The sequence below is a fragment of the Rhyacophila brunnea genome, unplaced genomic scaffold, assembly GCF_057557595.1.
Source record: "Rhyacophila brunnea isolate RB1 unplaced genomic scaffold, BYU_Rbru_1.0 scaffold_1, whole genome shotgun sequence".
Taxonomy (NCBI): Eukaryota; Metazoa; Arthropoda; class Insecta; order Trichoptera; family Rhyacophilidae; genus Rhyacophila; species Rhyacophila brunnea.
The window spans coordinates 34741406-34753166 of NW_028232751.1; the positions used below are offsets into that span (position 1 = coordinate 34741406).

At 32.5% G+C, this 11761-nt stretch overlaps 1 protein-coding gene across 1 annotated transcript; it reads left to right on the plus strand.

Moving 5' to 3' along the window:
* The first annotated feature begins 259 nt into the window (after nt 1–259).
* LOC147079709 (peptidoglycan-recognition protein SC2-like) lies at nt 260–8657 on the plus strand. The gene is made up of 5 exons (XM_085943443.1): nt 260–463; nt 2786–2983; nt 3707–3891; nt 6683–6836; nt 7436–8657. The coding sequence occupies exons 1-5, from the start codon at nt 439–441 to the stop codon at nt 7627–7629; spliced, it is 756 nt and encodes a 251-aa protein (XP_085799569.1). The 5' UTR covers nt 260–438; the 3' UTR covers nt 7630–8657.
* Nucleotides 8658–11761: the final 3104 nt, after the last annotated feature.

Below are 11761 nucleotides of genomic sequence, written 5' to 3' on the forward strand. Positions count from 1 at the left end.
GTCTTTTGGCTCGCCAATGAATAACTTACACCATAATAATTATTCTGATTACCCCAAAGAAATTGAAGACTGATTACACCGTGTAGACCAGGATAATTAATGTAGTACCTACCTACATTTACAGACCGCCATTAAAGAAGTTTTACAAAATAACTGAGTTTTGATCAATTCATCTGGCAACAATGAATTTGCTTAACGTCAATAATAATATTAGTCTATGCCTTTTGACTTTTGACGAGAGACAAAGTAATCAAAAATTCCTTCGCGATGTTTGCGATAGTGACAATGTAGTGTGTACGGTGGAAAAGAGTCTTTAATAATAAAATATGTGTCTTCAAAACTATTGTTTGTGCCTTCTTATTAAACTCGGAAATAATTAAAGCTCGTTAGTATAAATTTGTGCATCGACAATCGTAGACTATAAAAGAATTATTTATCATGCATCCATTAATATCTCCTGTAGGTAAGGTTAATTTCCTTTATTACTATTCGTAAGACGAAACAATATATTTAAGGAAAAATAATAGTATTATTGATCGTGGAAAAGTAGGTATCTTGACTGTCTCAATTGTCTAACTACAGTGAAAAATGTGATTTTTTATTAATTATCTATCTAGGTACATAGCCAATTTTCATTTCAATCATTTTAGGTTTCTTATTTGCCTGGCTACTCAAATATTGTTAAAACTTATAATATTTACATTGACAGTACTACAATAATATTTACGTCGACAGTACTACATACTTTGTATCTTGCAATCCAAATTATCATAATAAATTATTACAGATCATTATTAGATAGCCTAGGAATTTATTTGTTTAGATGTACAAAGGTCTAAATACAGACTTATTATTGTGTATTATTTAAATTGTTTACAAACCATGAACTTACCGGTCAGAAACATTAACCTACCCCGTTAACCATATTATTATTATTTATTTCACTATATGCGACACAAGTCTAACTACATTTCTGTACCCGGGAGGCATAGGACATCATGTCCATTTTGACAACTTTACAGGAGAGCATAACGATTTTTTTGGTGATTTTTTGATATATTTTTTAAATAAAACATATTTATTTAACTTTGTATTTTATTTATTTGTTCAATTAAACTTACGGAGATATTAGGAAATGAAAAATTGAAAAGAAATGTATAAAACAATTTATAATGGACATGATGTTTTGTCCCTCTAAGTAAATATACATAACATTGTAGAAATATTGGACATGATGGAGGAATTTAAGAATAATATAGTAAACGAAATATAATTTTATAAGACCCCTGAAATAAAAATATGATTTACAATATTCCACCAAAGCGTTAATATTATTCGTTCTCATCAGGAATGTCACATTCTTGATTTCATCACTCAAATGCTGCAATAAGTTCACATAACACGTTGATTGTTTTTCCTTTCTGAAGATAATCAATGAAAATTACCCCACGTGCGTCCTAAAAAACTGACGCCATGACCTTGCCTGCAGATGTCTTTGCGGTCTTTGGAGCCGATATTCCCCTTTCAGTTCATTGTTTTGATTATTCCTTTGTCTCAGGTGTGAAGTGATGGACCCATGTTTCATCCATGGTTATGAATCGACACAAAAATTCTGCTTTATTTCTGTGCAACTTTGCCAAACGACGCTGTTTTTGTTCCATTGTGAGTAATCGCGGCACCCATCTTGCGCACAGCTTTCTCATGTCCAAATTTTCAGTCAATATGCTATGTACAGCACTTTTTGAAATGCCTTCCATGTCTGCAAGCTCGCGCACTTTCAGTCGACGGTCATTCAATACCATTTTGTGGATTTTCTTCACCATTTCTGGCGTGGTCACCTCATTTGGTCGACCACTTCGATGTTCGTTTTGGCAGCTTGTACGGTCTCGTTTAAACTCTGTCACCTGATATTTTACTGTTGTAAATGAAGGAGCAGATAACCCAGAGTAGAATCTACCTCCGCTTTGATATTGGTTGGACTGAATTTGTGCCCTTTAATCAAAACAACATTCTACAAAACTACACATCATTATTTCTGATGAAACAGTAAAGAATTTCCCCTAAATATTTGCTTTTTATTTTGTCAGTACATTTTCACATGTTTTCCATCCACGGTGTGATACTTACAAGAATACATGGTCATTTTGTAACAATCATTTAAACAGACTGATGTGTATTGGTTTGGACCAGATTGTAGGACACTTTGTATAAGTAATGAGCAAGGTGTAAAAGTCGTCCTCCAATAAGGAGCAAAACAAACATGGACCCTCCAAACCAACCCGCGCCACACCATACTCGGTCTTAATCGAGCGTGTCACGAAACCCTACTTGGATGTGAAGCATCAGCAGTTGTTTATTCCTGGGAATGTCTCAGAAGCAGATACCCAAGATTGAGATTGTCACATTCTCAAGTGAGCTTGGTCTAATCTTTCTTTCACACTTCCGTGGTATGGGAGACATAATTAATTTATTTTGAATTTTCACTACTGATATTGATCTATTCGGGTGTTACCATAGCCGGTGTTCGAATCGAATGGTTGTTCCCCCTCAGAAGCTCCCATTCAACTTCTAACATACTCGTTGTGTTGATCAACAAGAGCCTGCGAGAGGGATGTAATTTCAGTATGGATTTGTGAACGCTATTCCAAATATAACAAAAACTTTTCATATAAAATACAGTTTTTAACAATATTCTGCGAAAGATACCAGCGTAAGGTCTGCTGGGAGTGTCCAAGCTGAGCTTCGTATAGTATGTATTCCTAAAATGGAATAAAAATTGTTCCAGATCACGAATCCAGATATCATCATGCCAATAATAATGATGATGATGATGAGTCTTCAAATAATCCACAAGAATTTACTGCACTTCTGCCGCGAACCACACTAAGGAGGAGGTCTACTCTAACACCAATTTTTGTTACAATAATGCTATGCATGCTAGTTTTTGGAATAACAATTGGGACATATCTTCTGATTGAACAAGGTGATTTATTATCTATTTTTGTCAGAATTACTTTAAAAATAATCATAAGCATTGCACACAATGTTGATAGATCAAATAAAGTCGTAACATTGTATGACCAGTGGCAGTTGTTGGTTTCAACATATTTTTTTCATTGGGAGTTAACTAAAAACATGCCTAGGTACTTTTTTTAAATAGAAGATCTGTTCGGTATCATTTTTGATCCAGTCTACCAAATACCATCTACAGGATGTAGTATATGACAGAGCTACGAGATGCTGGCATGACTTGCGAAGACTCAAGAAGTCTAGTGAGTAATGGGGATTCTTGGAGGCACCGCATGGCATCCATATGCTAAAAAAAGGAGACATAAACAAAGAAGAATAAATACGAAATGTAACATGTTCGAAAACATATAGTTCTGTTAGTACTGTTCTGGCAGAAAACACTAATTCGAAAAAATGACATAATAAGTTATACCAAAATGTTCCTTATTTCAAACTTCACCGTCTGGAAACCTTCTTAATAAATAAACAGTCTTTCTTTTAAAGTCATCCTTTTTACGATTACTTAATAAACTCACATGATAGACCATTTCAAACATTTTAACAACTTCAAAGTCAAATTACTCAAAACTAGTATTCTCCAGTTAGTGTGTTCTGCCAGAACAGAGACGATTATAAGTATTAGTTGCTTTCAAATTTATTATGTGTCCGATTCTCATTGATAAATATTTACTTACAGATAAACAATGGCCAGTGAACATTCCATTTGAAATGATATCAAGAAAAGAATGGAGTGCCAAACCTCCCAAATGGCCTGAAAAAAATTTGACATTCAAACCAGCTACGTATATTGTATTATCTCATACAGGCACCTCAAATTGTGCAAAATTAGATACATGTATCAAAACTCTTCGAAAATTTCAGGTATGTCTTGTGATAATTTATATAGATACATGCGTCTATTATAATAATTGCTTGCTGTGATCATTGTATTATCAATAATTGTATTGCGAAATGTATTGTGATATAGTGATAATGTGATTATAGTACCAGTGGCGAAGGGAGGAGGTAGGCTTTTAAGATCTAACATAGAAAACCACAAAAAACTTTGTCAGTCATACTTATTTGTTTACATTGAACTAAGAATACAAAGTGCAGGTGGTGCTGGTTAGTTTTTTAAATTCAATTAAACTGCCTAACCAAGACATAATAGTGGAGGTAGGCTTTAGAGATCCGACAAAAATAGTGTACGCTTTGTCAGTCATATTTAATTGTTTTCATTGAATTAAGAGTTCAAATTGCACATGGTGTTGGTTATTTCTTTTTTAATTCATGGTATCCCCCAGCCTAAACCTAACCATAATAAATTTTAAATATTCTTCTAAGTATATAAAATTATGTTTGATTTAATGGCATAATTTTAGGTACTTAACCCATTCGCTGCGGACCATCTAATTAATATTTAATCACCACATTTAAATAACATGCTAATTATATCTAATGGCCACCTGATGGGCAACGCACCAGTTGCGTTGGATGCAGTGAATGGGTTAATTAAGATAGGTGATTATTAAAGTTACAAAATATGCCAATCAGCTGCTAGAAATCAGGAACTGGAAAAGACGTGCGGAGGACTGTACAGGGTGGAGGAGGCAAGGTCTCGACTTGAGCTGTAGCGCCATCGAAGAAGAAGAAGATTATTTTTCGACTATTATTTATTATGGCTACGACTTCTATAAACGTCGTATCGTATTCCGTTCCACAGTACAGGACATCAATGGATGTCCTGTCATATCACATCTCACAAAATATGACGTTTATAGACGTCATGTCTGCGAATGTGTTAATGGAATTTTAAAAACCGACTAACACTATCTGCAATTTGTAATCTTATTTCAATGAAAACATGTTTGACTGACAAAGTTTAATGTGCACTATTTATCTCAGATCTTCAACAGTCTGCATCCACCCTTCGCCAATGTATAGTAACCATATAAAAATATATGGAAGAGCCTTCCCAGTTTTGAAAGTACCACCCTAAAAATTGATGCTTTATGATGAACCCTCGAAAATCTCACCAACTCTATACTAGCAAGTAACAAAGCTCCACATTGGCAAGTGAATTTCTCCACGATATAAGTACAGGCAGACCTCGACTTTCGAACGTTCGACTTTCGCACAATTCGCTATTTCGCAATCTAAAAAAATGGTTTTTTTAAAACATCGCGCTGTGGGGTAAAGATATCCCCCTCTCGCTCGCTCACAAGCAAGTGCATTTCTTGCATCACTTGCATCCTGCTCGCACCCGTCACTTTGCTTGTGAGCTAGCTAGAATAGGTTTAGTCTTGCGCAGGAGCGCGTGCAGGCTTGTTGTGTTGTGTGTTTTGCTAATTTTATTCATTTGAAATATTTTACCCTAAAGATTTATAAACAAGAGTGAGAAACGGAAAAATTGCAGTGTTGATAGGAACAGAAAGAAATCAAGGACTTGTAAACTTCACACGATCGAGACAAAGATGGATATTATTAGACGTTCTGATAGCGGTGAATCTTTTGCTTCAATCGGACGTTCGTATGATACAAACAGGTCTACAATATGTTCAATTTTGAAAAATAAAAATAAAATGAAGGAATACGTTCAAAATTGTGGAAATATATCTTTAAAGATTGTTTCCAAAAGACACGGCATGGTTATGGATGAAATGGAAAAATTTTTGTCATCATGGATCGATGACCAACATCAAAAAGATGTCCCTCTGAGTATTTCAATTATTCAAGCAAAGTCTCTTAGTTTGCACAAAGATTGGAAGGCTAGATTAAAAGAAGATTCTAATACGATTTTTCAAGCAAGGAACGGTTGGTTTATATTAAATTCACTGGAGAATCGGCTGATGCGGATAAAGATGCTGCAAAAGAATTTATTTCCTCATTATCCAAAATTATTGAAGATGGAGAATATTCCTCTAGCCAAATATTTAATGTAGACGAGACAGGTTTATTTTGGAAAAAAATGCCTAGTCGTACATTCTTATCTAAGGAAGAATCAATTGACCCTGGGCATAAACCTTCTAAAAACCGATTTACATTGCTTCTTGGTGGAAACTTAGCTGGTAATTTAAAATTGATGTCAATGTTAGTTATTTATCAAGTAGAAAATCCAAGAGCATTGAAAGGGAAAGATAAAGAATTGCTTCCAGTTATTTGGAAATCAAATAAAAAAGCCTGGGTTTACTGAGTTAATATTTAAAGATTGATTCACTTTACATTTCGTGCCAGCAGTTAAAAGCGTTGTAAAGTTACCATTTAAAATATTTTATTTAAAATAAGAAAAAGAAGAGTGGTAAACAGTTAACTCTTGATAACTTTTTAAGGGAAACACCCGCAAACCCCACTTGAACATGTCTCTTAAACATCTTATATTTACTTGATAAATAAATATTTTAAAATACACACAATTAAATTTTATTTTTACTTCCCTCTACTTTCGAACATTCAACATTCGCACACCTTTTCAGGAACCAATTATGTGCGAAAGTCGAGGTCCTCCTGTAACTCAATCTGGTAAATGATTAATTTATATGCTTTCACTATAACTTGGTGTGCCATGGAGTTTGGCAGAGGGCAAGTGTGCCACTTTAGTAGAAAGGATAAATAATACTGATGCAGAATATCACTGCTGATTTTTACAGTGTGTATTTACCTCCTCTTGTTTTAGGAATTATCTCAAAATTCTACACACAATATGACAGATGTACCATTCAATTTCTTAATTAGTAGTGATGGGGAAACTTACGAAGGAAGAGGTTGGAATATTCAAGGAGAGTTAGATGCAACATTAGATGAAAGAGCCATTTACGTTGCTGTAATTGGTATGTTCTTTTTTAATCCATAAAACAATAATAGAATTATGTATAATGAATGCATACTTGTCAGCCCTCTCAAAAGCCTTGCCTATCTTAAGAGAATTGCTAAAAATTGCTAGTTGAATCAGTCGGGTATTGAAATTATACAACATGTCTACTAAGCGACATAATTTTTTTTTTCATATCTGCTTAAATCCTTTTGTCAACATCACATTATTGACATGTGTGTAAAATCCCATATAAAAATATATTGCGTCATGTTTGCATAAATGTGCTGTTTGGCGCGAACCTAAGATACCTTAATTTATGGCTAACTAGTCTAATAAATAATATTCTATGATTGATTGACCTATGTTCGCTACTGCAATTAGATTTCTGGCGTAGAGTTATCCATTGCTTTTCCAGTGAGCAAAGGAATTTCGACATCACTGAGATCATTGGACATGGCGCTTGAATCCTTCTCACTCAGCAGTCTTCTTGCATCTTCACCTTTTTTACATTTACTCTAGTAAAAACAATAATAATAAGATACAATAAAGGTTTTCAATAAGTATTTTTTTGGTATACCAATGTTACTGCAATAATTATTGTCTTTATTTCCATAGGTAATTACACAGTAATTGATCCATCTCTTAATCAATTGAAGGAAATACGAGCTTTTATCGATGAATCTATAAGGCGAAGAAAGTTGTCTTCATCCTATAGTCTGATGGGCAGAAAATTCGCTGGAAATCCAAAAAGACTGTTTTTAGTTCTGAGCACTTGGAAGCATTGGAATCCTAAATTAGACAGTCAATAACATTGCTCAAATTACACTATGACAATATATTGTGGATGACATGAGTTAAATACCCCACCCCACCCACCACCTACTACAAATCCCCCAGCCATTCCATGTAAATCTCCATACACCATAACTTAAGATTTCTTGTATGGAGTAAAAGAGTAGCTATTTCAGATTGATAAATATCAATTTACATAATATACTTCTGTTGCTGATGACAGAGGCATATTTATGTAATCAAACTAATCAAATTCTACTGTCATTTTGATCATTTTAATAAGTTGGGATCTAACTAGTAAACGTTGCCTGTGTGATTTTACTATTAAAACGGCATAACAATCTTATCATTGCTATTTGTATAATAACCTTTACATTCCTGAGTGGTTTTCTTCTCAAATAAAAATGTTTCTCGACATTTTTTTTTCGTTATCATCATAAACATATCCTTTTATCCTTCATTTCACTGCTGGATAAAGGCACCTCCAAGTTTCCTTAATTCTACTCTGTCCACAGTCTCATGTTCATTCATACTTACTTCATCAATTCAACAGTCTCTAAAGCAGCCGAACACTGAATGACTGAATTTTTGCGCAAGCAAGCTGTAAATAATCATCCATTCTCCGTCTCATAAACATTTTTTTAAATGTCTATATGTAGTTACCTACTATATTCACTCTCAGGACTTTTCACGCCTATGATGGTGTGTTCAATCTCATGGGTCATGGTTTCTGAGAGTATGTCTTTGTCACCCTTACATACATAGGGATCAAGTTTCCACAATGGCAATTTCGTTGATTGAATGCTGTAAAATTATTCAACAACTATCCAGTGCCACCAATACCATACTCTGCTTTCAGTGACGTGATTTAATTTTTCCTTATTGCCAGGCACATATTTTATGTATCGAGTCTTTAATGCATTTTATTGTGTAGTTGGTGTACAGTGGATTAATTTTTTTACTATAGATACAAAGTTACTTAGTCACAAAATTTGCTCTATTATATATGTTTTTCCTTCTTCAATTAAGGGGGGACATGCTCAGCGTAGGTCAAAATGGAGCTTTTATTGCATTTTTCAATGCATGATCCTGGACATTCCTTAAACGTTGTAGATAATCTTTTTATATATTTTTGAAGCCTTATTATCCTTTATATTTATTTTAAACATTTGATGACTGCATAAAGTATTTTTATTACATAAAATAGTATTCTTTTAAACCTCTCGCTCTAATGTTTTAGAATATAGTCATTTCAGTACATACAATGTGCAGTGGTGTTTAGATTTTTTACGTTTATTATTTTTTAAACGCTTTTACAAAACCATTAGTATAATTTATTTCGACATTATTATAGTGAAATATTTACGATAAAAAATTATATTGATAATCTCTGTGATCCCAAATTTGACAAGAATTAGGCATTTTATTCATTTTATTATATAGTAAAATGCCTAATTCTTGTCAAATTTGGGATCACAGAGACTATCAATATATTTTTTTATCGTAAATATTTCACGATAATAATGTCGACATAAATTATACTAATGGTTTTGTAAATGTGTTTAAAAATTAATAAACACAAAAAATCTTAACACCACTGCACATGTATGTACTGAAATATGACTATATTCTAAAACATTAGAGCGAGAGGTTTAAAAAAATACTATTTTATGTAATAAAAATACTTTATGCAGTCATCAAATGTTTAAAATAAATATAAAGGATAATAAGGCTTCAAAAATATATAAAAAGATTATCTACAACGTTTAAGGAATGTCCAGGATCATGCTTTAAAAAATGCAATAAAAGCTCCATTTTGACCAACGCTGAGCACGTCCGCCCTTAACCAATGTACATACAAAATTCATAATGATAAGGATATATTATGAATTCATATACTGTTTGAACTATGTTATTCATTTATAGAAACAAATAATTGACCTTAAGGGACAAGTGCTCTAAATGCAAACACTAACAGACAATAAAGTATTGCCTGAATGCATAATGCAGCTCATTTAGGGTGTGTCGGAAAAAAGAAACAATTATATCTAGTGATTAGATACCGCTATACTGGTGAGAATAATTATAATATGTACATCAATTATTACTCATCTGCTATTGTAGGTACATATTTTGATTTGCTTAACTTTTCAACTGTGGTTTACTGTATCTACGAGTACACATCTTTATAAAATTACTTATTTTAAAGGTGACATGACATATCCTGCATTATATACTGTGAAAGCTAATCATAATGTCGCTTTGATGGTAAATAGACCTATCCCAGTTTAAAGATATAGACTTTTGAAGCTTAGTAAACACATATATTTTTGTCTATTAGATTTGCAATTTTAATAAAACCATATTTCTATCAAAATATCACTTGTTTCTGTTCACCACCATAAAATTTGGTACCTATTTTAAGAGTTGTTTGGTCAAATAAAACCGTTTTCAAAATTTGTCTGGCTCTATTCACCATCAAGGCAACAACATTAGATAAATATAATATGATATCATTCAATTTTAAAGTTAATTAATCATAATCATTGCTCAAACGTATGTTTCATGTGGGTGCCACATACCTAAGTAAGTTAATTTTTGTCATTTAGTAGTTACTTTAACATAGTTTACTGTAAAATTTTTAGTTAACTGGTGGTTAATTTGTAGTGTAAAATGAAATAAGGTGTAATAAATAGGATTCCCAGAAAATTTTAATAATACAGACTTCATAATAATCATGACTCGTTTAAAATGTCTAACTTCGTCTCTAAGCCAGCTCGCACATCAAAACTCGTCTCAACTGCAACACGTTGAATATGAAGATGTGACTTTGTTGGTATTTACAAAACACACATTACTTAACGAACCTCTGCACACTGCTGGAATGCGACATTTTAGTTTGAAAAAAAATATATGGTGTTGCTCGTCCTTCATGTTGCAGTTATGCATGCGAAAATCGCTACGTGACGACCATTTTTAATTCAAACGTCCACTCACATTTAAAATGACAGGCAAGCGCACCAATATTTACTTCATCCAAGAGATTGAAAAATATCCGTCCATATATAAGGGGACACTCCAAAAGATTTCTGCAGCACAAATACATAATAATCTTTGTTGACTTTGACATTTCGAACGGTTATGCATGTCACTGTCGGTAGGCACCTATGTGCGCGGCTGACTGTGCAACATGACTGCGACATTCCTACAAGGTTTGATTTACGGCTGTGTTGCAGACGAACCGAGTTTAGATGTGCGAGCCGGCCAACAGATATTTTCAATAGATTGACTATGATTAATAAATTTTTCTGAAAGTCAAAATATAAATTTTATTTTTCTCTAATGGGCATTCAGTTATTTAATAAGTACATATTATATGTTTTCAAAATACCTGTAGTTTATAGAATTTATATATATAATATGGTCATAATTGATCTCAAAATATTATGTAATATGATTTTATGTTTATAATAATAAAAATGGCATCATGGGATTTCTTTAATCCATTATATTATGTCTGAAGTGGTTTTTTCATTCCATATATTTTCATGCTAAAATCGTTATACTTAGCTTGTCAAAGTTTTACTTAACCTATATAATATTTAAAATAAAATACCAAATGAACATTTTTTCTGACATTATTTTGGTGGAAACAGAACATATTATAATAATTATGTAGGTCCATAGAATTTAATTTTGAGAAAAGACAAGTTTATAAAACTTGGAATTTATTAATTGAGTCGGTATTTATATACATGGTAGAATTCCATTTTACATAATAATAATAACATAAATTATTGATTTATATTATCATTTTGTAACTGGAATCTACTGGTTATAGTTATCATAGTTTTATTAATTTGATAGAGAAATGTGTTATCTTAATATCAAATTGCTAGTGAATTAGTTTATCAAACTTTTAAAGTAGAAAATATCATCACTAATGCATTTTTTTTAACATACCATATTAATTGGGGTAGCCAACAACTACCACTTAGAACTTGGAAGATGAACATAGCTAATATCATTTGAGTATGCATTTAAACATTTAACAAGAGTGCCTATTCCTCTTTTATTTTCATAACGCAATCTCAAACTTCCAATACATAATGAAATATTCTATGGAAAAAATTTACAACCATATTTCTA